The sequence below is a fragment of the Melospiza georgiana genome, chromosome 4, assembly GCF_028018845.1.
Source record: "Melospiza georgiana isolate bMelGeo1 chromosome 4, bMelGeo1.pri, whole genome shotgun sequence".
NCBI lineage: Eukaryota > Metazoa > Chordata > Aves > Passeriformes > Passerellidae > Melospiza > Melospiza georgiana.
The window spans coordinates 23,365,097-23,392,884 of record NC_080433.1 but is presented as its reverse complement, the minus strand read 5'-3'; the positions used below and the strand labels follow the sequence as shown (position 1 = coordinate 23,392,884).

Below are 27,788 nucleotides of genomic sequence, written 5' to 3'. Positions count from 1 at the left end.
ACACATCCCTCACCAGCACTACACTGATCTCCAGCCAGTAGTTCACTCCAACCTGATGGCAAGCAGAGCTACCATAGCACAGAGGGACCACCCCTGCGGGACCACCAGGGGGACATGCCAAATTATCTTCACATCTTTCCCTGTGGGAGGACCTCAGTGCAGCGCTGCAGCACCCACCTCTGAGGAAGGTGAAATTCTGCAAGGGGATGTGGACTGTGCTAAAAAAGCTGCAGACCCATATTAACTCCACATCAAACATTTAATATTAACACAGTAAAGTCCAAGAGGGCAACTAGCCTTTTTGACATAAAAAACCCCACACAACACTTTAAAAAATACTGATTTTATTAATGTCTAACCTATTCAACAGTGGATCACACCAGCAGGAACAACAACAAATATCACGGTACTAGGTTTCACCAGGTTCTCACCTTGCAATGCTGGATTTGAGTCAAGCACATATTATGGCACCACCACTAATGACAATGACTGCTGTTCAAAGCTCACTCAAGTCCCATCTCCCTGGTGCACTTCCAAGCCCAATAACCTCGTTTCCCACTGTGTGTGGGGTAGTCTGCAGAGAATTTGTGTTCTCAAAGCCTGAATGCAGCAAACATCCTGAAGCCAGTCCAGCTAAAAATTCCCTATACCTCATTTGTTTTTTATTTGAAAGGGTTCGAGTTTTCAGTGAAACAAACAAAAAAGCCCCCACCATCAACAATTTCTCAGAAATATTTGACCTGGCCTGTATAAATCAGGTCCAGTAAGGGAGCTGAAATTACTTATCTCACCACATGACCTGGCCTGCAAATTCCAGCTGTTTTCCTTAGAATGATGCATCAGAGCAAGGTTTCACACCAAAAGGAAAGCCTGCCTGTCAATATCATGCCTACTGATGGCGGGCACACAGTATGGCCCAAGGTTTCTGCCCCATGGATTTCCCCAGGATATTCACACTTTTCCAAAGATAACCTGAACCTATGCTGACTCTGATGACAGCTGCTCTTGCAAGAAGGGTCCATGGCAGCCCTGGTCACTCATGGTGAGCCACATGGCCTTGACACACAGATCAGGATAAAGGAACTTGCAGGGTTCCCACAGCTGGCCTGCACTGAGAGAGCAGGTCCCTTGGGATTGTGGAATGCATTTTGCCTCCCAAGGACTGCAGGCTCACTTCCACACCCAGGACTACTCAGAAGAGCTGCACCAGGAGCAGAATCCATCTGGCAGCTCAGAGTTTCTCTAAGTCCAGTCCTACAAGCCTGTGGGAGCCACAGGTAGTCAGGAAGCTCCTCAGAGATCCAGACCCTCAGCCAGCAGCACAAAGATATACTGAAGTCCCAGAGCTGCCAAATCAGAGAGAGCTGCCTCCCATCTCTTTTCCCTCACACACTGATGCTGAAAAGTGCCAGACAGGCTAAAAGTCACTCAGGGAGATACAGAGGGTGTTACTGATAAAGCGTTCTAGAGAAGCTGGATGCCCAGCATCCATCAAACTGCCTTCTGGAATCCCAGCTGTCACATTTAACTTTACTCTTCCCCTCAGGCTTTCCCCTTCCAGAATCAATTCTTCCTACCCCACCTCCCACTCCTCTGTGCAGAGAGCTGGCAACACAAACAAGCTGGATCCACACGTGGTCATGGAAATTTGGCTGCACGGTTGACCTTTGCTGCTTCCAACAGGAGGGAATTCCAGGCCAGTGCAGCCCTCTCTGCCCTTAACTTTTCAGAGGTAATTGGGTTTTCTATCACTTTCAGCATGGCACAGCATGGTTTCATGGAGCTTGAAAAGCAGCAGAGGTTTTTATCACCATGGTGCAACGGGAGAAGACTTCAGAGCATTTTCTGGGAATGCCACGTACAGTTATATTACAATTGCAGAATTTTCTGGCTATTGTATCTCCTAAGTCAGACAATGGACTACAAACAGTGCTATTTCAGTGAAACTCTCTACAACCACTGAAAATAAGTCACTAACTCCATTAGAGCAGGCAGTGGACTCACAGGTTCACAAAAACTGACTACAGATGCTAAAGCCAGATGCTTTGTAGGTAAATGAAAAACACCTCTGGTTTGGGCCCATCCCTCAGGCAGCAGATATTTTGCATGAATAGGATGATTACTACTTGTAGAGCTATATGAAACATCTACTTTTTTATCCAAGTTATGAAAGCACAGCTTTGAAAAGCACAGTAATCCAAGCCCAAAAAGGCAGACAAATGGACAGACTTCAGCCACTCATTTGGTTTTCTTAGAGAGAGCTCTTTGCTCTTTTAAGGGCTGACCGTATGCAATTGCCAGGTCTCGATGCTCCACTTGAAAAAAAGGCTTAAAGGAAGTTTCAAGAGCAGTCTCTTCTGGAGGTGTCCTGTGTCAATCTCCAGCTTCCCACAGGACTCGGTGCTTGTCTGGGGCTTTTGAGGAACAGCTCATAAATTGCTGCTATTTAGCCACTGGCAGTTGAATCCCGCTTTATTTAGTTTTCCCAGAAATAAGATGTATTGGAATCTTGTAGGGGATTCTCTCTGCTTCCGTCCTCCAGTCCCTGCTCACATTGAGTTTCAGTTTCCTGGAACTAAGAGTGTTGACCCCTTTAAAAGCAGCAGCAGCAGCAGCAAGAAAACCACAGAGCAAGGAAAACAGTTTCCTGGCCAGAAAGGTTATACCCCCTGCGTAGAGAGAAACTCCACCAACTTTACAGGAAGAAGATGCAACAACCTCTTTTGCAGCGTCCTGACATGACAGGCCTTGCAGCATACAGAATCCAGCCTAGCAAGGAAAAATAAAAAAGGTGTTGTGTTAAAAAAAATGCACAAGAAAAAGGTGTTATTTTACATGGATCACAGTAAAGCCACAACAACATAAGGGTTTATTTCTTCCTGAGAATGTTTGAAGGGGATGAATTTGAAATCTGTTGTCAACTGCAGCTGGCTAAAATGGAAAGTGCTACAATTCTTTGCTTACCTTGATGCCTACTGGGATTGGCTTTAGGGCAAATTTTTCCTTGCAGCTCCTGGAAATTACACACTTGTCTTCTTGCATGAGATGAAATATATTTATTAGAAGGTTGCAGAATTTGTTAGGATGCATTGCAGTGCTGTGCTCTTCAAGGACAGAGGCACAAGGTCTGATTCTTACTGTAACTGGGACTTTGGGAATTCCTAGAGCCATTTTCATGGCATCTAATTTTAGGTCCTTTTAAGATAGATCTGTAATGACAATTTGCCTTATAGTCCCTCCCTTTGTGCTAGGGGCAGGAAAGTCTATCAAAGTAGATAAGGGAATTTAAAATTTTAACTTTATTTTTTTAAAACTAGATCTGAAACAATTTATGAGACAGCAGGACAAAAAAAAAGTTGGGTCTGCAAGAACTCTTCTTCCTTTAGAGACTTCTCCATTGTCACACTTTTGTGCAGTCCATTCCAGCTGCATCTTTACTGGTGACTCATAAAACCCAAAAGGCTATTAATAAGTTATTAAAAGTATCAGCAGTCTTCCACAACAAAAGGAGAAAGAAAAAATGGCTGGAATAAATGAAGGACTGCACCCTGTGGAAGGGATCCACACTGGAGCAGATCATGAAGAACTGCAGCCCATGGGAAAGGCTCATGCATGGAAGTTCCTGTAGGACTCACTTCCATGGGAGGGACCTCCTACTGGACTAGAGGAAGAGTGAGAGGAGTCTGTGATGATATTTTCTCTCTGCTGGATGGAGAGTGACAGAGTGCCTTTGGGGGGCTCCTGGCATCCAGCCAGGGTTAACCCACCACAGCTACATGGATAAGATATGATCTTAAATTCACCATTTCAGGACTCCTGAGTGCTAAACAAAACTCTGAGGTCCAGACTTAATTGTGTGAGCAGGGCTAGTAAAGAGCTTAAAGAAGTTCAGCTTGTGCCTGACAAAATGCTGAGCAGCTCAACCTTGCACTGCAAGGAGTTTGCACCATTTATGTTTTTACACAGCATTTTCCAGCATAATTCCCTTTCCTACTCAGTGCAGAGGTTTGAAAGCAACTTATTCCATGATGAAAACCATACACTTTCCCATCCTGAGCTCCCACAGCTCTTGCTACTGCTTGGCAATGACTCAAGTAGCCAGAAAAAGAAAAAGAACAGGCTGTAAAAAGTGTGGCAGTGAGAAAGCTCTGGGCCAGAAGGTTGTTTGTCACATTGCCAAAGCCCAAAGGAGGAGAAAGAAGTGGGAGAAACATCAGAGATGGGAGAAGCCTACAAAGTGAACAAGACTTGTCAGTAGTTCTTCAAAAGGTTTTCTAAGACAAAGAGAAGCCAGGTCTACCAACAAAATGCACAACTTGCTTGCTTTGAGTTCACCACAATTGTGAGCAATCTCTGCTTTCCAGGCTAAATATGTGCTGATCTTCAAAGCAAAATTCCCTCAGCGAGTTTTCTTTCATGTCAATTTTTTTTTCCTGTGGATTTATATGTTGGAGAAGAGAGTTTTCACTCCAGGGACTGCAGAGGATCAAAAAATTGAGATGTTGAAGCCAGCTCACAGTTTTCAAGAGATTCAGAGCAGCAATAATTGAATCCCAGTGATTGTTTGGAGTTTGGTAAAGCAGAGACCCGATCAGACAATCCAGAGGCAGAAAGATATGCCTGCAGCAGCTGCATGAACCTCTGCCAAATGCCTGGATTTCCCAGCAGTGTGAGCAATCACAGTGGTGGATTGGTCTGATTCTTGTTCTAGTTTTACACTTACATGAATGACATGGATCTTCCCCAAAGGTAGTAGAGATGTTCCACTGGGAAGGAGGAGAGGATGAGACTCTAGTCAATATTTGATGTCCAGGATCTCCTTTTATCCATTGTGCATATTAAAAATCGAAAAATGCTTAGAAATTGTAAAATATACTCTCTTACAGCTTGTTTCTGACCTGCAGGGAGATGATTCCTGCTCCTTTGTGGTTTGTAAATTCATTTGGGAAAACTCTCTGGCAGCAAACATGACTTCTTTTGAACTGGAAGTGCTGCATATTTAAAGTGTGTAATGTTACCTCCTGTTCAAAGCAAGGGTTGTGCAAAAGAACCATAGTCCCAGTAAATAAAAAGGTAATGAATTTTATAAACAGGTTTTTGAGTTTAGTATGAAAAATTTTCTTGAATTATCTGTAAATTGAAAAGCCAAAGTCTAAACCTTTCATTGAGTGTTCTAGAAACAAAGCATCTGCAGAGATCAAACACTGCAGCCTTAACAAGATTTCTGCAAACAGCTTAGAAAGTATAACTGAGCTGTTTTATTCAGTTACAGTAGAACAATTGTTCAGCATAGCAAATGTTGGGAAAAACCCAACCAGTTGCGGCCAGCAAACCTCACATTCTAAATCTGTCCACTAAACCAGGGTTTAGCCAGCACAGCACAGCAGAGACTGGCATGAAATCATCCTATGTCCAAATTTATGACAGTGTTGGAAAGCACCATCAAAATAATGATTACTTTCACTCACACAGAGAAAGCAACAGGAAAGGTTTTGACCGGGCCAGAAGAATGGCAGGTGGAACAAAGAAGATTTTTCTATCTCTATAACTCTATAAATACAAAAGTAACAAAGCACCTAAAAGGAATGGACATAAAGGGAAATGTGAAGCATAAGAGAAACAAAATACTAAAGTACTCCTTCCTATGACTTAGTCATTACTCAGTTATTGCTTAGTTACTTTTAAATACCATTTAAAGTACAAAACTAAACAAAGAATTTCCCATGTGGTGAATGGCATTGGATGCTCAGCTTGAAGTCTAAAGGGGCTGAGTTTCAGAAAGCAGAATGCAGGTCTTGTACAGCAAAAAAACCCTGCTAAACTGCTGTTATTTTTTACAAGGCGGACCTTTTTTACAAGGTGCACCTTCATTTATGTGTAGAGGGTTGCAGGGGATTAATTTTGGGCACCCATTTCTCTATCCTTTATTGTCCTTAATTTTGAGAGCCTGATACTGATGCCTCAATTCATAATAAATACCTCACCACTTCTCAGTGAAGTTTTCTGAGACCAGATGTGAAAAATTGAACTATGCTCTGGAATGGGATCTAAACTCACCTGGGCAACTTTTCAAACCCATTTCAGACACCTTCTACATTTATGAATTGAACACATGGAATAGCACACATGTTTAAAACCAAATCCATTTCAGACACCTTCTACATTTATGAATTGAAAACATGGAATAGCACTCATGTTTAAAACCAAACTGCTGGCTCCTGTTACCATGCAAGGTCTTGGAATCCCCCTCAGTGGTGAGATATGCAATCCCATTCAGACTGTACATTCAGCAAGTAAGAAGATCTACAGACAGAAGCAACTTCTAATGAGTTAACTGAGAATAATTTCAGGAGTTGAATGTCCCTGGGTATGGGAAAAATGTGGGGAAAGTTACTTAAAGTGGATGTAACTCCACTGAAGCAAATTTTACTCACTTTCATTAGGACAGGCCCCTGTGGCAGCCAGGCTATCCCACTGTGCAGAGATAAGGGAGAGGTGATTAAACAGACCAGATCCAATATATTTATAGTGCCCATCTTAAAGCAGAGAAGCAGAAAAGAGCAGCAGGATTGTAAAGTAAGCAGCTCTGTTCCTAAAGAGGGGATGAACTCCTTACAGTGTTTCTCTGTTGCAAAGCACACATCAAACAATCTGGCATAACTAAGTGGAAAGATCCAGCCCAGCCTCATGTGAGATTGCTTGTTTTAGCTTGACTGAACGAATCAAAATATTAAATTCAAATATTCAAAGGAAATTCCCAACACTGCACCATCTTTCCTCAAATTAAACCCCCAATTTAACCCCACACAGTGCTGGCCATATGCAGCTCACACTTCTCTCCCCGGGAACCATCTGGGGCTCCCTTGAGGAATCCCAACTTTCCAGAACATGTTGTGTTTAATTCTGACATTAAAAGGACATTGTTGGGTTTAATGACATTGTGCAAAGACTGCACTGACTTGTTCCAGAAAATGCACCATGTGGCAAGTCCCACATCCATTCCCTAAATCCGACCCAAGCCTAAGTGCTTGTCCTCAGCTGCTACCAAAGCAGCTCCTTCAAAGCTAACTCTGAAGACAAAAAACACAGAAAATCTTGATTTTTTTCTACATAAAAGGAAATTGATTAATCCTGAGGCAGACAGTGCTGCTCATGCGAGTGGAGCCTTTGTGGCTGGGCTGGTTTTGGATAGGGTACAGTTAATTTCCTTCCCAGGGGCTATATTTCGTGTTTGTACTGGGGTTAATAATACAGGGATGGTTTTGGTTGTGTGACACAGACCCAACTGGTTTTCCTACTGGCAAGGGGGCTGAGGGTGTGTGCCAGGAGACACAGCTGGGACAGGTGACCACAAGTGACATTCCAGACCTTATGGCATCATCATTATCAGTGCATAACGTGGGGGAAGAAGATGGAAAGGGATGGATGTTCAGGGTGATGGCATTTGTCTTCGCATGTCACTCTTAGGTGGGATGGCTCCTGCTCTCCTGGGGATGGCCAAGCATGTGCCTACCCATGGCAAGCAGGGAATTAATTCCTTGCCTTGCTTGTGTGCACTGCTCTTCCTTTCCCTAGAAAACTGCCGTTATCCCAGCCCAGGGGTTTTCCAGCTTTACCCTTGCCATTCTGTCCCGTATCCTGCTGGTGGGGAGTGAGGGAGCACCCACCGGGCACCCGTGCGGGCGGCCCTTGTCTCATACCTCCGTGGCCCACAGGAGGGCGCTGCTACACTCCACAAACTCCTCCCGGGCTCTCGAGGCCGCTTCCTGACAGCAACAGTCAAGTCAGACTTTCCCCCACTGCAATTCAAATCTCCTTTGAATTTTCAGGCTTTTCGGAATTCAGTAGAATGCCACAGAATCTCCTATGTCTTTGCCCAGAAAGATCACCTCTCTTTCTGTGGGCATTTTGCTGGAATAAACATCAGTGATCTTCCCCGCAGAAAAGGCTCCATTGGAAGCTACACACCAACCTTCCAAAAAAACTACATTTTTTTGCTGCTGAGAAACTGTATTCAGTAAACCCTGAGATTAATTAATAACAAGGAAGGGTCTGGAGAGCCAGTCCTGTGATGAGCACATGAGGGAGCTGGGGGGGGCTCAGCCTGGAGAAAAGGAGGCTCAGAGGGGCCCTTCTGGCTCTGCACAACTCCCTGACAGGAGGGGACAGCTGGGGGGGATCAGGCTCTGCTCCCAGGGAACAAGGGACAGGATAAGAGGAAATGGCCTCAAACTGTGCCAGGAGAGGTTCAGGTTGGACATCAGAAAGAATTTCTTCATGGAAGGGGCAGTCAGCCATTGTAAGGGGCTGCCCAGGCAAGGGGTGGAGTCGCCATCCCTGAGGTGTCCAGGGTGAGTGGGGCACTCAGTGCCATGGTCTGGGGACAAGGTGGGGATCAGACAGCTGGACTTGATGATCTTGGGGGTCTTTCCCAACCTCAATTACTCTCTGATTCTATGACCAGCTATTGCTTCCAACACACTTCAAAGTACTGTACAAAACCAAATTCACTTTGCAATCTTGCTATTTACCACACCACCATTTGCATTTTACTTCAGATAACTGCAAAAACTTGCATTTTGGGGAACCTACAGCTTTCCAGCACTGATGTCCACACCTTCACAAGCACTGACACACCTGGCACATGAGCTCCTGTTCAACTGGTACAGCACCCACACAGTTTCCCAGTCCTTTCCCATTTATGGGTCAAAGATGCAGCCAAACCACAGACATTAAAATTTGGGCTGTGCAGATTTCAAAGTCTTCTCGTCTGTGCAGAGAAGCCTATGACACAGGGCTTAGATGTTTCCCTTGGCTCACAAAGTATCCCTTCAAGAGCAATATTTTGGGACAACTGCAGAGTTTATGACTTTAAATTAAAATTCAACAAGATATGCTTGCCCTTATTAAATTTTTTTGGAAAGGACCACAAAGGTCAACATTTTCAGCTTAAAGTGGCTGAGAAGATGAAGCAACCAGACTTCTACTCAAGTTGAATCCAACCTTCCTTATCAGCTTTAACCTCATTGCTAGCCCTTGTTAAATTCTCATCTCTCTTCTCTTCACTGCTGTTTTAAATGCCTTTTTGAAATATCCCAAGGGAACCAACACACAAAATTCTACTAAAACAAACCCTGAACATACCTTTCTCTTCCTTCTTCTTCCCCAACTTTATATACTGAGCAACAAGGTCTGGAACATTCCTCTGCAGCACAGGCAAAGACAGCATTGCTAAGGACAACAGCCTGCTGGGGACAGCAAAACAGCCATGGTTGTGCTGCCAGCCCAGCCCTGGGAGGCCAGGATGGCAGCTGTTGCTGAGAAATGTGGGAAAGGGGCTTAGGATCAAGGAAATTCCTGCCATGATTGTGGCTGTGGCCATAGTTATCTCCACGCCTTATCTCTGCCCTCCTCCCAAAGGTCTCCAGGGTTCCTCTGTGATCAAAGCCAGCAATGAGAATACAAGCAGCAGGTTCATGTCCTCTGTGTAGGAGACTCAGTCTGCCCAGGACAGAAGTTCTGCCTCCTGCCCAGGTGGAACCTCCTGGCCTCAGTCCCTGCCCGTTCCTCTGGTGCCATTGCTGGGCCCTGGAGCAGAGCCTGGGCCCTGCTCGGAGCCCTCCCTGCACACAGGGACACCCAGGGCTGAGGGCCCCTCTCAGCTGGGGCTCCTCTCCAGGCTGGACAGCCCCAGCTCCCTCAGCCTTTCCCTGCCAGAGATGCTCCAGGCCCTGAATCATCTCTGCAGCCTCCACTGGCCCCACTCCAGGAGCTCCCTGTCCCTGCTGTGCTGAGGAGCCCAGGACTGGACACTGCTCTGCAGATGTGCCACACAGGGCTGGGCAGGATCACTCCTGACCTACTGCTTGGAGCAAGAGGCAGGATTTTCAAATGTACTTGCTATTGCTCCAATTCTGTTTCACTAAAGTCACTAAAAAAATTCACAATGGCCATGTTGTGTTTAGGCATTTTTTAAATGCCACCTTCTATCAAAGTCCTGGAAGTGTGAATTTATGGTATCTCCCAAGTGTCTGGCTGCTTAGTTAAGTATTTATACTCCCACTATAGTCACCTGAAGATACAGTGAGGTTTCCAGTTATTGACAGAAAGCATGGAAAGGGATGTAGGGGCACAGGGAAATAGTCAGAGAATCACAGAATGGCCTGAATTGGAAGGGATCCTAAAGATAATTTGATTCCAAACCCTGCTATGGGCAGGGACACCTTCCACTATCCCAGGTTGCTCAGAGCCCCATCCAGCCTGGCCTTGGACACTGCCAGGGATGGGGCAGCCACAGCTTCTCTGGACAACCTGTGCCAGGGCCTCACCACCCTCACAGGGAACAATTTCTCCCTAAAATAAAATTATCAATGGCAGCAGCATTACTGAAGCAAGTAAAGAGGGCCAACATCCCATTTATCCTGTTTGCAGCTGTGAAAACAATACCCTTTACAGAAGTTACAATCATGTGAAATCAGGAACAGACCAGAGAAGCTCCTTGAAGATCTCAGAGTAAGCAGCTGCCCCAGCTGCACATCTAGGTTCAATCCCCATCCCTGGAAGTGTCCAAGGCCAGCCTGGATGGGGCTCTGAATATCCTGGTCTAGTGGAAGGTGTCTCCAGCCATGGCAGGAAAGAGATCATCTTTGAGGTCCCTTCCAACCCAAGCCATTCTGTAATTCTATGATTCTAATTTCCCAGGCCTGTCTCGCACCATCTACTTGTGATTCCCTGCAGGAAAAAAAAAATGGCCATTTGCATTATCTGAAGAGAAATGAATGTACCTAGAACTTTACCACTGATAAACACCCATCTGCAGGCTGAGGAGAAACATGTTATTTTTCTTCCAGAGTCAGAGGAATTGAGGTATGGGAAAAATGAAATGTTAGATCCGTCCCAGATCATCCTGACCCAGAATGTGCCTGTGAGCATCAGTCTGTCCACAGATGGGCATGGTGCTGTGGCACATCTGACAGTCAGAACTCAAAAAACATTCAAATGGGAATTTTAGTTAGACTTCAAAACATTGAATTTTCAAGCTAAACAGGTATTGCGTCCCAGTGATACAGTAAATAGACCCCAAAAAACCCTAAATGATAAAAAAGGCTTCTAAAGCATCCTGTACCATGCTGCCTAGTTGGCATCAGAAGAAAAATGTGCTGAGTTATGAACACCAGCTGAGAATTTGGCTCCATTTTCCTGAAATTAAGTCTCTGTATCAGCAGGGCTGTTAAAACATTTCAGCCATCAAAAAAAATTCTTCATGCATCATGGTGGACACAAGGACATGGCATGACTCCCTCTCCAAAAACATAAGGTTTTTGTAAGATTCATGCATTCCTTGTAAGTCTCCAACACCTAAATGTGCTGTAGGACAGGAAGGAATTTGCAAAAGGATTCATCTGGGCCTTTTTACATATGCTTGTTTCTGAATCACTAATATATGACTAAATATAAACCATGAAGAGCTGTAATTGCTATTCTACATATCCTCATATCCCTCTGAAATACCATAAAGGAAAAAAAATCTACCAAATTGTTTAGGAGGATTAGTTCCTAACAATGCCAATGAATATCTGCAAAAAAACCCCAATCTTGCCAGATTCAAAATGCAGATTTGACTGCTCAGTGCCAGTCCTTCATGCTTGGAGAGTTGACACAAATCTCTGAAAGAGATAGTGAACTCCTTCCACCTCCAGCATATTTTTCTTCTGCTGTTCTAACACCTTGGTCCCTGAGGGGAACTCAGGGGGTAGAAGAGAATAACTTGTTTCAATTCCCTTCTTCTGAACTAGCTGTGAAAAGTGATGTCAGCCTCTTATCTCCATGGAGCAAGCATTCCAGCAGCTTTCAATTTACCTTGCAGTTAAGTCAGCTCTGGGCTTTGTCAGACAGAAATATTTTTACACACTTTTAATTATCAGGCAGCCTGCAAGGGAAGGGAGAGTCAAAATGAGGGGCCTGCTCTGAGTGTTTTGTGCCTGAGCCTGGAAAACAGGGATCAGATCAGCCAAGCCCAACAAAGAGCCAGGTGACAGCAGGACTTGTCAGCATTTGGGTATTCCATGAGTCCCATGCACAAGGACAAACATTTTCCTTTCCATTTTTTTTCATCCTCACTGCCCATCTGTTTGTCACTGCTGTTGTGACAGCAGCACAACACTGTGTCCTGAGGGGGGAGAGGTCCCCAGCTGTGCCTGACATCATCCAGGTGTCAGGAAGGAGATGAGGAATACTCAGAAACATCTCCGCGTCCAAAAGGTTTAGGGAAAAGAAGGAAACCAATGGCTTTATACTGTCCCATCTTATTTCTGAGGCACTGAAAGGTGAGGGACATCCAAAGGACATGTGACAGAACTGGGGACTGTCCCCTTGACTCCAAGCCCAATAGTTAAATCACCTTCCTTCCTAAGCGGTCTCTTAACTGTCAAAAAACCCACACAACCTTTTTGTGAAATTACAACAAGCAGAAATGCCAGGACCATAAGTATTAGTGGGTGTTATTTCTACACAGTTTTCATGACTGAGGAAGGAGGATGGGGAGGAAAGCTGCATCAGCCTCCAGAACCCCTCTCAGCTGCAGCTGGCTTGATCAATATGTATTCAGACATTTTCTATGGGGATGCTGATTAGTGGTTACTGTGCAAGGAACTCCCAACTCATCTCCTCTGAAATCCCCTTAGCTAATTGTTAGTGGCAGCTCACAAATCTGCACAGGTTTGGTTTTTAAAAAGCCAAGAAAAAAGTAAGGGAGCAGCCACAGTCCTCTGCAGATAGCACCTTTTCCTTCCATTCTCAATTCACCCAGAAAATTTCAATAATAAGCTTTTTGTAGTTTTTAAATTTTTTTTCCTTATCACATAATCTAGGAGTAAAAAGATTGTAAAAGCTGACCAGCTGAGTGGGAACAGGAGGAGCTCACAATTCAGAATTACATGATCTAACAAGTCCAATAGCACTGGAAAAGCAGTTTGGTGTCATCAAAAATACTTTCTCAATTGGGCAGGTGTTGCAGCTGCAGAAAAGATCAACTAGCTCAGCTCAGCCATAGCCAAAGCACTGGAACATCCCTTCTGTCACTGGGAGTACATGCTGTAATTACCAATGAGCTTTGGGCTGTCATTCCATCTCTTCTGGAGCATTTGAATATCAATTCAAGGAATTGATTGGAGCTGACACTGGAGCCACGCTGGTAATGAACAGGAACAACCAACGCCTACCACTACGCTGCTTAAAAAAAGAGTTTATTAAAAATAAACTCCCCTAAACCGAGAATATCCCCTCCCTTCCAAAAGAAAAAATAAAACAACATAAACCCCAAATGCATGTTATGTATTTCATTCCAGATCAAAGTTAGAAAAAAACAAACAAAACCCCCTAAACAAACAATGAAAAATCCTAAAACCAAAACAAACAAACAAAACCCAACCAAACAAAAACCCAAACAGGGCCAAATTTTGTGTTTTACCTTGTTTACATGCATTTTATTAAAAAAAAGGCAAAAAATATTTATGATATTAAGAAAGAGATTGTGTACATTACAAAATTTTCCAAACATGCCTTTTGTAAAGGGTACCAAAACAAACTGAAATGAAACTTCTCCCACAAATATTGCTGATTTTGAGGAAGGGGCACCTTTTGAAAATACATCCAAGAGAAATGTTTGCAGTCCACTGCTGAAGACTAGGTCATTAAATACCAGACTAATGCGGCAGTGAATACGCTCCAAAACATTTCTCAAAGTCACTTCCAAGGACAGGTTACAAAGATCAATTGCTTTGTCATGAGCATGAAAGGCCATAGTCTACAATTCTCAAAGGAATGTGCCAGACAGTGCTATTTCTGACACACTAAAATATGAGAATAATTCATAGCCTGAGAACTATACACTGCAAAGGGTTCCTTCCAGCTTGGGCTATTCCATAATTGTGTGAGTAAACAGATCAGAAACAAATGCACGACTGTGTTCATGGTTCAAATCAAACTCCTTGGCTTACTCTGTATTTCTTACAGCTCCTTTCTAATGTGGCTTGTTGCCATGACTCAAATGATGCCCAATGCTTGGGATGGGTTCTTAAGACATCTAAAGGGCCACCAGATTTGTGTGCACCATCCTGCCAATGCCACAGATAGAGCACAAGTGGTGTCCACATTCACAGGCTTTTGAGACGTGCATGGATATTCATAACCTTTCCATTGCCTGGCTTTTATTTTTTTCCTCATTGAATCACAGAATCATAGAACAGCCTGAACTGGAAGAGATCTACAAGGATCATCAAGTCAAACTCCAGTTCCTGTTCCCCAGGACACCCCAACAATCCCATCCTGTGCCTGGAGCTCTGGCAGCCTTGGGACCATGACCATTCCCTAAGGAGCCTGTTCAGTGCCCCACCACCCTCTGGGGGAAGAAAATTTCCTAAACAACCTAACCCTTCCCTCCAGCTGTTCCCTGGGTCCTGGTCACACAGAGCAGAGATCAGGGCCTTCCCCATCCTCTTCCCCTTGTGAGGAAGCTGCAGAGCTGCTGTGAGCTCTGGCCTCAGTCTGCTCTTCTCCAGCTGAACAGATCAAGTGCCCTCAGCGGCCCCGTGTGTGGCTTCTCATCCAGGCCCTTCAGCATCTTACTACTCACAGGAAAAAAGCTAAAGAGCAGACCTCGTTGGCCAAAATAAAGATGGAAATCACAAGACAATGGTTTCCTCACTGAAGTGAACAAAGAGCATCAACAAGCAGGAAAGCTCAAGGACAAAATCTAAGGACAGCTCCTTCCTAGCACTTCTGTGGCACAGAACTGGCTGAATGGATGAAGCTCCCACTTCAGTCAATATTTTGTCTGCCTCCTGAGCTTAAGAGGATCTTCACCTCCACAAGGGGAAACAATTCTGGGCCCCTCAGTTTAGAAAGGATGTTGAGACCCTTGAGTGTGTCCAGAAGAGGGCAATGAGAGTGGTGAGGGGCTTGGAACACAAGCCCTGTGAGGAACGACTGAGGGAGCTGGGGGTGTTTATCCTGGAGAAAAGGAGACTCAATGGTGACCTTATCACTCTCTACAGCGACTTGAAAGGTGGCTGCAGTTAGGTGGGGTTGGTCTCTTTCTCCAGGCAGCAACTGATGGAACCAGAGGACACAGTCTTAGGCTGTGCCAAGGGAAATACAGGTTGGATATTAGGAAAAAGTTTTTCACTGAAAGAGTCATGAAGTTCTGGAATGGCCTGCCCAGGGAGGTGGTGGAGTCACCATCACTGGATGAGTTTAAAAAAAAGACTGGATGTGCACTCAGCTCCACGGCTTACTTGAGATGTCAGGGCATGGGTTGGACTTGATGATATTTAAAGTCTCTTCCAGCCTAGTTATTCTGTGAATCCTGTGAATTCTGTGAATTCTGTGATTTGAGAGAGGTGAGAGAGGTTAGAGTGGAAATGTGAAATTTTGTTCTGTGTCAGAACAGTGTGTGCAATAGGAAATTATTCTGCTCATCTCTTCAGGCCAGAGTGGCCATTGGGATCAACTGCTCTGACCTCCTACCCAACAACACTGCTTGCCACAGCTCCCTGACAGGAGGCTGTGGCCAGGTGGGGGTCAGCCTCTTCTCCAGGGGAACAAGGGACAGGACTGGATTAGGAAAAAAATTTTACTGAAAGAGCAGTTAATCATTAGAGCAGACCACCCAAGGAAGTGCTGGAGTCACCAGCCCTGAAACTATTCAAAGAATGAGTGGACATAGCACTTCATGATATGGTTTTCTGGGCATTGTGATATTCCACTGAAGGCTACACTTGATGATCTTGGAGGTATTTTCCAACCTCAATGATTCTGTGAGCTGCAGTTGTTGAAGACATCACTGCTTATTTCTGTGACAAACCACAGAATCACAGACTGATTTGGGTTGGAAAGGACCTTAAAGATCCCCTCATTCCAATACTCCTGCCAGAGGGGCAGGAACACCTTCCACCAGGGCAGGTTACTCAAATCAGATAATCTAACTGAGCTGCAGAAGAGCTGGTTCAAGGCTTTCCTCAACATTAGATGCATAATAAAATGATGCATTAGATAAATGACGCATAATAATAATGATGCATTAGATAAAATGAGCTGCAGCAGAGCTGGTTCAAGGCATTCCTCAACATTGGATGCAATGCACCATTCCAAGGATACCAGGAAGCTCATGGGAGTGAGGAATGATCATGGATTCCAGGAAGAAGGAAGGTCAGCAAAGAGCTGGAGACCTCGGGATAGGGAGAAAGGACTGGACAAGGTGAGCAGCCATTCCAGGTTGAGGGGAAGAACAGTGAACCAAATTTGGTGGGGTTTTTTAAAGGGTGTGAATCCTCCACTCCTGGAGGGATATGGTATCCTCTGTGCCATTCTACCCCACTCCTAGGACTTCCTTCTCTCTCCTCAGTCCCACAGAGGTAAAAACCTCCCAAGACTCACAGCTCCTCTCTCACCAAGACTCACACTTCTTCTCCTACCCACAAAACCCAAGTATTTAGTAGTAAAATCATCAGGATTTGGTGTTTTGTACGTAAATGTGCAATATGGCAACTGATCTGGAGGCACAAGAAATGTGTGAAGATCTTACAATTTCTCATATTTTTCCCCCAATACTTTCCTAACTAGAGGTCTTGTCAGTCTTTTGCTGGCCTAGAAAAGTCGAGCTCTTCCAGCTTCCACTAGCAAAGCACATTCTATCCACCTGGTCATTCTTGCTGTTCCATTGTGCACCCTGCCTGACCAAATTTAGGTCACCAACAATGCACACAGCATTCCAGATGAGGCCTTGCAGAACTAACATTTTCCAGGTGTTACTGAACATTCTTGTCCTGAGACTTCTCAAGACTTGCACCTCGATTTTTTTTTTAACTGAGCCACTCAGTTAGTGACACTGGCACTCTGGTTGAGTGGAAGGACAGGGAGCTGCTGGAGCCAGGCCAGAGCAGGGATACCAAGGGGATCAGAGGGATGGAGCAGCTCTGCTGGGAGGAAAGGCTGGAAAGCATTGGGATTGTGCAGCCTGGAGAAGAGAAGGCTTTGGGTTGATCTCATTGTGGCCTTGCAGTGCCTGAAGGGAGCCCACAGGGAAGATGGAGAGAGACTCTGGACAAGGCCTGGAGTGACAGGACAAGGGGCAATGGCTTCACACTGACAGAGAGCAGGTTTAGATTGGATATTTGGAAGAAATTGTTCCCTGTGCGGGTGGTGAGGCCCTTGGAACAGATTTCCCCGAGCAACTGTAGCTGCCCCATCCCTGGAGATATTCAAGACCAGACTGGAGAGGGCTCTGAGCAATCAAGGTGTCCCCGCCCATGGCAGGGGCATGGAATGAGATGGTCTTTAAGATCCCTTCTAACCCTGGCCATTCCATGATTCCACAACTATTCCTTTTACTCACCCTCATCTGTCCCATCTCCAGTGGTATTTCCCTTACAGCAGACTGGTGATTTTACACCAAGCTTTCTGTCCAGTTTCAGGGAAGGCAGGACTGACATCAGAAGAGTTAGAGCAGGTAAGTCCTGTTTTTTCCAACCTAGTACTCCCTGTAAATGGAGACTTTGAAACCAGCAGATGTAAAGCCAACCTACCAGGACTGCAATGATTTTCACATAGCCCTATCAGCAAAAATGTAGGAGGCGCAGAGCTTGTCTCCACATCTACCTCTGCCACCCTTCTGTTTTTCTATTACTTAAGGATTGCAACTACATTTCTTCATCTTAAAAAGCTCTGTCTCCTTGGGAAACATATTCAGGTAAGAGGAAGCTAAGATGGAGAGTGGTCTGGAATCCAGAGCCAGAAAGTGCTACATTCAGCACCAGGAATTTGGTGGCCATGCATGCCCCAGGCCAGCCTGGCTCCTGCTCCAGCCAGGCACATGAGTGGGGGTGTCAGGGACACAAAAATGCCAAGCACAGCACAGCAGACAGGCACCTTATGTTGTGGCAGTGGCACACCTTCCCCAGAGCTCCAGAGCAAAGAGGCAGACAAAGAGACTGTGGTCCAATTCTGCTTTTGCTGGGGATAAATTTGGAGTCACTTCACTGACGTCAGTGGAGTTATTCCAGAATTGCACCAGTGTAAAAGAGGGCAGCATCTGCTTTCTGAAAATGGATGCCATCAAGCTAATTGAAAACAACAGATGCATCAAGGAGCAGCAAGAAGGGATGGTAATGTTCCCATTTTCTTGTAAAATACCATTTAATTTCCCTCCAGAGAATGTAAGAGAATAAACCAATACGTACTCTAAAAGCTAGACCTTTTGTTGATGTAAAATCGTATACAACCTTTTAGGTGAATGGACCAATGTGCACCTACAGCACCCTAAAGAGATTCAGCCTAGTCATGTGCACTTACAGCCCTCTTCTTTGAGTCTGATTCTTCTCTCACACTCATTGAAATCAGGAGTCATACCATCCACAATCCTATGGAAACGTTTATCTAACCTTGGGTAGAAAGCAGAATCGAGGGCCCTCATTTTGTTAAACAGTCAATGGTTAGATGTGATAATTAAATAGATAAATTTGTGACTTATGTCACTTTTGGACTAAGGGTGTTCCAAAATTTTATACCACTGAATAAATATATTTATATTAATTTAGTGAAAATGAAGCCAAAGAAGCACTTGCTGAATTTTCTTTGTGTGAAGACAAAAGTTTCCCCTAATTCTCATCTCCGATGAGTAGTCAACACAGCTTCAGTATTTATGGTGACCACAGACATGGATGAGCACTTTCCCTCCTGCAAATTCTTTCTTTCCTTTCACTAAGAAGAAGTTTAATGCAGCAAAGCTCAATTATTTCTTGGGCCCCCTCTTACTAATTGGCACAGACAACCTCAATATGTCCAGTGGTGAGTGTTCATCATTGAATGTTGTAGGACAGTACAACTCACACTGACCTCAGCTATGAGTTTCCCAAAATGTAAAGCCATGTTGTGACATTCAAACTCCTTGTGCCAGCCAACAAGCCCCAGATAGACTTCCCTGGAGCAAGGGAAAATCCACCTAAAAAGGGAAAAGCATATGGAATTAACATGTACTAACAGCATATGCCGCACTGTTAATGAGCACAGTCCCTGTCTGCTTTCCCCAAAAATATTTTTCTGGATTTATCTCCCTGGGCAGGGTCTTGTAGAACCCTAGCCTGAACAAGAAGAGCTCCTTGAAAGTGGCAGGCACTTTCCTCAGGCACTGTCTTTGGTGGCAGCTAAGGACACACCGCATCCCCTGGTTCCTTTCATCAGGGGATTAAGTCTTTTCATCCTGCCAACACCTGCTCCCCTCCTTATGCCTAAAGCAGGTGCCTGCAATTCAGGCATTCTCCTGCGAACCTGCTGATAACATGGCTGCAAATCTCTTCAGAAGGGATCTGCCTCTAGTGCAAGCTTCAAAGAGCAACAATGAAGGGCTCAAGGCTGTGCTCTTGGTTACAGCAGCACCAACAAAGATATCTGGTGCTCATAGGGCTGCCATGGAGGGCAGTATCTTCCAATTCCCCATCAATCTGTCCACATCTTTCCAGCAGTGAGGAAAAAAATGCATAAAATGCTGCTGCTTTTAATTTCTGTCAATATAAATTTAAAAGTTAAGTTTAACTTAGCTCTTCTGAGTTTGGTAGGACTTACTTGGACTCGAGTCAGGTGGGAGCTTTTGGGAAAGCTGTGGTTGACTCCTGCTGTGATCTGCAGATCTTTCCCTGATGTAAACAGGACCTCAAGAAAAGAACAAACAAAAATAAGCAGTTTAACAAACAGTACATGTGCTTTGATTTGATGCAGAAGATTAAAGTTGGAGCCCAATATAATCCAAGGCAGTTGTACTAAAAGGAGTTTTGCCAGCTTGAATCAGCAGATGGTGAGGATCTGGCTCATACTACATTTCTGTAGTTTATAATTATCTTTCTTTCTTCACCTAGAACTAGATTCTCCCTTTAGGCTGCAAATCTTAATTAGGAAATCCTTCCTCATTAATTTCAAGGAATTCTTGGTCGTTAATTTCCCAGAACAGAAAGAAACCTTACCTATTTCTGCAATAGCAGCAGATGCTGGAGCTGTTTGTTCCTTTGCTTTTAGGGTTGATGCTGCTCTTTCCATCACTGTGTGGAAGACACTTCAGTCCTTAGCCTGTCTCTTGCTGCCCTGAATTTTCTTTACAGTCACTCTTCTTTATCCCATAGGGATCTCTGAATGAGAGTACCCAGGAGAGAAGACCAAGCTCAGTCACCTTCAGCCCCACAGCTGCTGTAGCAGTGAATTTTTATCCATGAATGCTGGATCAAAAGGCCCAAGCTTACTCAAAAATCCTGAATTCCAATGTTTTCCAATAAGGAGCAGAACAGGAATTTCATCTTGGAGATAAGAGCTGGAGTCCAACAGTAAAACACCACAGAACCAGTCTTCATGCCTTTCATGCTTCCAGACCTTTGTGTGGATAAAAAAATTTGTGTCCTCAGTAAAATTCTTCCTTTCCTTCCTTCCTTCCTTCCCCACCTCCAAGGAGATGATTTCTGCCCTGTCCTCCTTTGGTGAAAAACATCCTGTAGGAAAATGATCAGGGGAACCAACTGTCACAAACCAGCCAGGGGATCTGGAAGGAGCAATAGTCTCTTCCGCTGCAAAACTATTTCCTAGTGAGATTGTTGCAAGAGGAATTTCTGGATCTTTAATGTAATGCTTTAGCCTGTATTCCTTGTCACCAGGCGCCCAGATGACTCTACATCAGACCAGTTGCCCCTCAGCTCCCTGGCTGAGTGCTCGGATTGTCCTTCACACACTCTCCAGCTCTCTGTAAGGACGGACAAATAAAATCTCTTCGCATCTCTAGGTTTGCACTCTGCTTTCAAAAGAAACTGGAAACTGCCCACCTGAAGTTGGACAGGGCAGCTGTACATGATATGAGGTGATGGGATCAGCTCCAGTAGGCAAAGAGAACATCTGTAAAGATAAGGTGCTGATATCTGAATACAAAATTCAGTGCTTTCGCTTGTAGCCACAATCACAGCACGGAGAGAAACAGTCCGGGAGGTTGTTATGGAAACAAGTCCCTGAAGGTGCCTACTTGGCTTCACAGGGATGTGCTCTACCTTCAGAAGGAAACAGATTTGCATTTTGAGCAGCCAGGGAGAGTGCTAAGGGCTGAGAACTTCAGGTAAGGTTTTTTAAAGCATCTCTGTGATCGGTGGCACGAGACCTCTGGTAAAGTCAACGGGTGCCACTGTGTCATTTCAGTCATGTGAAAAAAAAAATCTGAAGGCTCCTTAAAAGAGGTCAGATTCTACAAGTTCTGTAACATATAGCATTACTGATGACTCTGGGACTTCACTGCTTTTCAGGAGGTGCTTTGAGAAGGATTTATATGTCCTAAATGAGTCCCAAGGTTACAGTTTCCATGTTTCTGTTGGTGGTCTGTATTTCTCTTAAAGAAAACACAGGGAGCAAACACCACTCCTGCTTTAGACATTTTCATGTGCCCTTTTCTTTTCAGAACTGACAAATGTGGCTCACAAAAACTGCACAAAGCTGCCTTGATCACCACAAAATTCCTTCACACCTTGGGTGCAATCTGTGGGTGGGAGAATCCAATACCCACTAGAAACTCACTTCTGGATTCCACCTGGAAACTCACTGCTGGATCCCACCCAAGGGCAGAACACCTCTTTCCAAGAGGATCTGTGTAAGACACGCTGGGATTGTGCTACCAGTGATCTTTTTTTCTTGCTAGAGTCTCCATGTCCAGCTGTCTGTCATGCTGGTCAGGAGAACAACCTGTTCTGGGCACGGAGGGCTCCTGCCTGGCAGGGCCAAAGGGGCCAGGCCCAGGGGGAGAAACGAGCACAGGAATTTTCTGACGTAGGCTCAGTGTGTCTCATGACTCCTCCTGAACTTGTGTTCAACCTGAGTTTTTTATATCTTACTTTGGGGGAACTTTTATCAGCTGATAGACTCAGGCATAAAATATCCCCAAACATGGGCATTCTGCTGGGAGAGGGCAGCAGCCTCAAAACATCCCTCTTAAATAGCAGCTTCTTTTGCTAGTTTCTAGTAATACAAAATTTGAAGAACCATCCCTCTCTTGGCCTCACAGTAAAGATTTCATTAAGTTGACCCCAAAACACAACTAAGAACACCACCAAGACTAAGACACACTAAGAACCGGACAACTTTTACACAAAATCAACAGAGATGCTACCATGCCCCTCAGTCCCAATTATTCACCAGGACAATTTACCCACCAGCTGATTACAGGCGTCAAGGGATGCAGAATGGTCCCCAAGGCTCAGACCTTCACAAACCTTTGCCTCAGTCCCATGAAGCAAAGAGAAATTAGGCTTTATTCAGGCAAACCCCTCTGAGCTATGAATCCTCACCACATCTGATGTTGTTGAGTTAGGGATGGAAAGAAAGATTTTAGTTTTCAGGTGGATTAGAAGGTTATTTTTAATGAAAGTAGCAGGGTTTTTTATTATGTGATTTGTTAAGGTGATACGTGATTGGTTTTAAAGTAGAAACATCTCACACTATTGGTGCACTATGAATAGCACACTGTGGAAAACCATAACTATAAACAATGGTTACAGAAAGAGAGACAATAATTGTTTTAATTCTTTCCTCTACGATTCCTAGGCTAGCCTGGGAGAAATTATCTCTGTTCTTTCTTCAACTGAACTGAGAATGTCCACACATCAAATGTGTGTCTCCCAGCTGAAGAGAAGTGGCAATTCCCTACTAATTTCAGCAAGAGAGAGAGAGAGCAGAGGTTTTAATATAATGGTTGTGTGCTGACCCCAAGGGATATCCCTGCACACTAAAAACATTTGAGTTTGAGAAGGCAACAGCACTCTGGAGAAATGGAGTAGTTAGGATTTACACAAACAACTTCTACCATATGAGCAGGGCCAGGATGGAGAGAGGCTACAATAAAAGCACTCTAGGCATGGAGCCATATCTCATGAAAACTGAGAACAGGGAGAGTAATGAAGATGCAAACAGATCCCACCTCACAACCAGTTCTGTAGCCAGTTTTTACTATATTAAAGAATAGGGCTCTGAGCAACCCGGTCTAGTGGAAGGTGTCCCTCTTTGGAAAGAGATGACCTTTAAGGTCCCTTCCAACCCAGGTAATTCTATGATTCTATGATATGCCTTTAGCATTCTTAGTCTTATGGCTGAAAAGCACAATATATATACAAAATCTATTCTCTGTGTTTTTGCACTTTGGCATTATGTCTGGTTTATGTATTACACGTGTGCCATGCAATATGTAGTACATTCCAATATGCATTTCATACAGTGTGATGCAAGGCATTAATGGCTGCCTTTGCTTTCATACACATGCAGACATGTGAATGTAGAATAAACATTTAGAATTCAAACAAGAAGGATTTTTCCTTGCAGGAAACTCTGCTAGTGGAATCTGAAAGCATACATTTCCCTTTCTCACCTGCTGGCAGAGCTTGAAACATTTTTAAAGTTAGGTGTAAGGCCAATCTGACTGAAACTAATGAAATTATCTGGGAAGTAAAATGTGTATTTGAAGATAGAAATCTCTGGTCCCTTGGCAAACTCGGCACTGCAGGCCAAGCTACGCATATTTTGCATGGCTGACACAAACTGCTCTCACAAAACCAATTACAAAAACACTGCTGTCGCTCCTATCCATGAAACACCAGGAACTGGCTAGGCCAGCAATACAGCAAGGGCCTCTCTTCAGGGCTCGCTGTTTATCCCCTCATTTAAAGGGCCTGGAGACAAGTTTAGGGAATTTTGTATCCATGCCAGTCTCAGTTTCAAATGTTGACACACTCACCCTGGAGCATTTTATGCCTGTTACTTGCAAAACCAGCACGATCCTCACACAGCACAGGTGCAGAGCTCTCTGTGGTTGGCATTTTCCTGCCACATCAACAAAACACCAACATGCAAACTTCCCTCAGCTACACAAATGCTCAATTAAAAAAAGCAGAGGAGTCAACTGCTCTCACATGCCCGAATACAGAGCTGGGTATCTGAAGCACAAAGCACATCTCATTAAATGCTATTGTGTGAAGATGAACTCTGCAGATAACAAATGAATTTACTCAAACATGCCTTGTATCAGAAGGCACTTACCACTATGAAGATTAAGTTGGTACTATAAAAGCCAATTAACATCAGGGCACTGGCATAAATAAGGCTGAGATAAGCTCAAAACACAGAGAATCTTCACCAAGCCTGTTGACTGCTTTAAGCCTGTTTTTGATACATGATGTATGGTCACAAGTAGCAAAGAGCTTTTAAATTTATGCACCTTTTTTCTTCTTTTTTTTTTTTTTTTTTTTTTTTTTTTTTTGAAACACAAACCAGGAGGATCTTTTAGCATGCCAAGGGTTGCAAAGAAGGCAGGCATCTGCTTGCTGGCTTTCCCCTAGAGCTGCAGAGCTCCCTGTGATCCTGGCTGCAGCGTTTCCATTATTCAAAGGCAATGGCATGGCAGGCGTGACTGATTCCACAGCCAAGGGCACCGCGCTGGCACAGGGACTGAGAGCACGGCTCGAGCCAGATGTTTGTAGCCCCTTTAACTGTTTACTCTACTGATGTAGTGGCAAGGACTTCTCTGCTAGTGGAGTTACAAGACTTGGTCTCGGAGCAAATGTTGGATTAAAGCAGTCATCAAAAGCAGAGAAAGAAATGCATAAGGGAGTGGGGATGACAGCTAGCACTCCACAGAATAAAGCAAGAACATTTCTGGCTGCACACAGTAATGAGAAACAGCAAATCAGGCCAGAAGAGCCCATTATCACAATCATTCTGTTTACGGTATCACAATTCACAGTCTGGCATGTAAATGCTGAATAGATCCAGCTGCTTGTAGGAAGACAACTGTAACAGCAGCTTGCAGCTCTGTGTCTGGACCCAGGACAACAAAACCCATCACACCTCTGTCAGCATTTTCTTCTCTTTATATCCCTGGTTATTGGGAGCAATGAAGTTGGAATATTTCATGGACTCCAGGTCTTCTGCTTCCAGGAATTCAGATTTGCTGAGGGACTGATTACTGTCCCCTTTCTTGGGCTCAGAGAAGGGCGACTGTTGCTGGCCACAGGTGACGTGGGTGTACTGGCACTGCTCCTCATGGTCAGTCTCTCGGTGGTAGAAGTAGTTGAAGTTGGACACAATGACAGGGACAGGGAGGGCAATGGTGAGCACACCAGCGATGGCACACAAGGAGCCCACAATCTTGCCACCAATGGTCATGGGATACATGTCCCCATAGCCCACGGTGGTCATGGACACCACTGCCCACCAGAAAGCATCAGGGATGCTGGTGAACAGTGAGTCAGGGTCATCAGTCTCTGCAAAGTAGACAGCACTGGAGAAGAGGATCACCCCGATGAAGAGGAAGAAGATGAGGAGGCCCAGCTCCCTCATGCTGGCCTGGAGAGTCTTCCCTAAGATCTGCAGCCCCTTGGAATGCCTGGAGAGCTTGAAGATCCTGAAGACTCTGACCAGGCGGATGACTCTGAGGATGGCCAGGGACATGGCTTGCTGCTGGCCCCCATTGTTGCTGCTGCTCCCGGGCTGCTGCTTCTGCTGCTGTTGCTGGGCCAGCTCGGTGCCCAGGGTGATGAAGTAGGGGATGATGGCCACGATGTCGATGATGTTCATGATGTTGCGGGAGAACTCGGGCTTGCTGGGGCAGGCGAAGAAGCGCACGAGGAGCTCAAAGGAGAACCAGATGATGCACAGGGTCTCGATGAGGAAGAAGGGGTCTGTGAAGAATGGGCCGGAGCCGGCGGCGGGGCGCAGGGGCGGGGGGGTCCCGCTCGGCGGTGGCAGCGGCGGCAGCAGCAGCGCCTCGTCCCCGAGAGGCACAGCCTCCCCGAAGCCAGGCTGGGGTCCCTTGGGCTCCTGGCGGAACTCGGGCAGGGTCTCCAGGCAGAAGATGACGATAGAAATGAGGATGACCAGCACGGAGACGATGGCGATGGCCCGGGCTGGCCCGGAGCTCTCGGGGTACTCAAAGAGCAGCCAGACCTGGCGTTGGAAGTGGTGCTGCGGCAGGGGCTTCTCCTCCTCTGGGATGAAGCCCTCGTCCTCCCGGAATGTCTCGATAGCCTCCTGGCCCAGCTGGTAGAAGCGGATCTCCTCCAGGAAGATGTCGAGGGGCACATGGACGGGCCGGCGGAGCCGCCCCCCGGACTGGTAGTAGTAGAGGATGGCGTCGAAGCTGGGCCGGTTGCGGTCGAAGAAGTACTCGTTGCGGAGCGGGTCGAAGTAGCGCACCCGGCGGCTGGGGTCGCCCAGCAGCGTGTCGGGGAAGATGGAGAGGGTCCGCAGCTGCGTCTCGAAGCGCAGCCCCGAGATGTTGATCACCAGGCGCTCGCTGCTGCAGCAGCTGCCGCCGCTCCGCTCCTCGCCCGGCGCCTCCGCCTCCGCCTCTCCGCCCGCCCGCGGGGCCGCCAGCGCCAGCGGCTCCTCCGCCCGCATCCCGCCCGCTCTGCCCGGCGCCACCCTTCCTCGCCTGCCCTTCCTTGCCCCTCCGCCTCGCCCCGCTCGCCTTCAGCGCCCGCCGCCCGCCGCCATCCGCCTGTTGCGCTTCGGTGCGGCCGCGCTCGCCCGGCGGCTCCGCGGGGCTCCCGGCGCGGCTCCTCCTCCGGCCGCGGGGCTCAGGGCACCGCGCTGCTGCTGCTGCTGCTGCTGCTGCTGCTGCCGCTGCTGCCGCGCTCGGCTCCGCGCCGCGCTCCCCGTGCACACACAGGGACACACAGACACAGAGGCACGCGGGAGAGAGAGCGGGAGAGGGACGTGTGCGAGCACACAGGCGCGGTGTCACACACGGGGAGAAGGGCACTCGCAGACACAGGCAGGCACCCGCACGGAGACAGACAGACACAGACACGCACGCCGCGCCAGCGCCGACACGCTCAGCTACAGACGGATGCGCGCACCCGCCAACGGGGGATGCTCGCCCCACCTCTCCCCCCGCCGCGGAGGACGCGGCAGCCCCAGCCCAGGGGCGCCGGCTTTTGCGGGGAGGCCCCCGAGGGGAAGCCGCTGGCGGATCAGCTCTCCGGCCAGGAGCTTCGCAACAGCTGTTCCAAAGGGCGGCACCGCCGCCGCCCTCCTTTCGCCCGCCTCTCCCCCCTGGAGTCCTGCCCTTGTCCCCTCAGGCAAGCCAACACCGGGGGCTGTCCAACACCGCCGGCTCCGGGCAGGGCTCAGAGCTCGGCCGTGGAACCGGGCTGACCTCGGTGTTGTTCCCGTCCCCGCCGCAGGCTGGAGTTGACCTTGACCCAGTCACTCCGTGCCTGTGGCTCGTGGACCTCCATTTATAAATGTCACTGCCATGATGCAAGCACGACGGTGGCATCGGACCATCCACAGATGGAGACAACCTGTCACGGTGAACAGTGCAACCGGGGAAGATACAGGTAAACGCAGTTTCTCTCCTCATTTGGGGTGGATCGAGTTTGCCTCTTTTCCCACATACCAAACACATGAGCTTCCTTTTCTTTTTTTTCTTTTTTTTTTTTTTCCCATCCCTACAAAGCCAGCATCAAGTCTTCCCAAAATCACAAAATCAGAATCTGCATTTCACAAGCAATCAGATCAGACTGCCAGCTCTTTTTGTCTTTAGAAACCTATGGTTTGCCCCGTCCCTGTCATGCTTGGCATTTGAAAGCACAGAGAAACTCACGACACGGTACATTCTCCTGAAAGACAGAAATTTGACTAACAGGTGACTCTGTTTCCATCCTTCACAGGACAAAAGTCTGTCTTTCCCTTGAAAGCCCTTTGTAGGTGCTAAACGTTATTAA

At 46.2% G+C, this 27,788-nt stretch overlaps 1 protein-coding gene across 1 annotated transcript; it reads right to left on the bottom strand.

Moving 5' to 3' along the window:
- Positions 1-327: 327 nt before the first annotated feature.
- KCNA6 (potassium voltage-gated channel subfamily A member 6) lies at positions 328-26,457 on the bottom strand. Its single transcript, XM_058021947.1, has 4 exons — positions 20,013-26,457; positions 19,618-19,704; positions 18,892-18,997; positions 328-2,769 (listed from the first exon to the last, which is right to left on the bottom strand). The coding sequence occupies exon 1, from the start codon at positions 26,455-26,457 to the stop codon at positions 24,901-24,903; it is 1,557 nt and encodes a 518-aa protein (XP_057877930.1). The 3' UTR covers positions 328-2,769; positions 18,892-18,997; positions 19,618-19,704; positions 20,013-24,900.
- Positions 26,458-27,788: the final 1,331 nt, after the last annotated feature.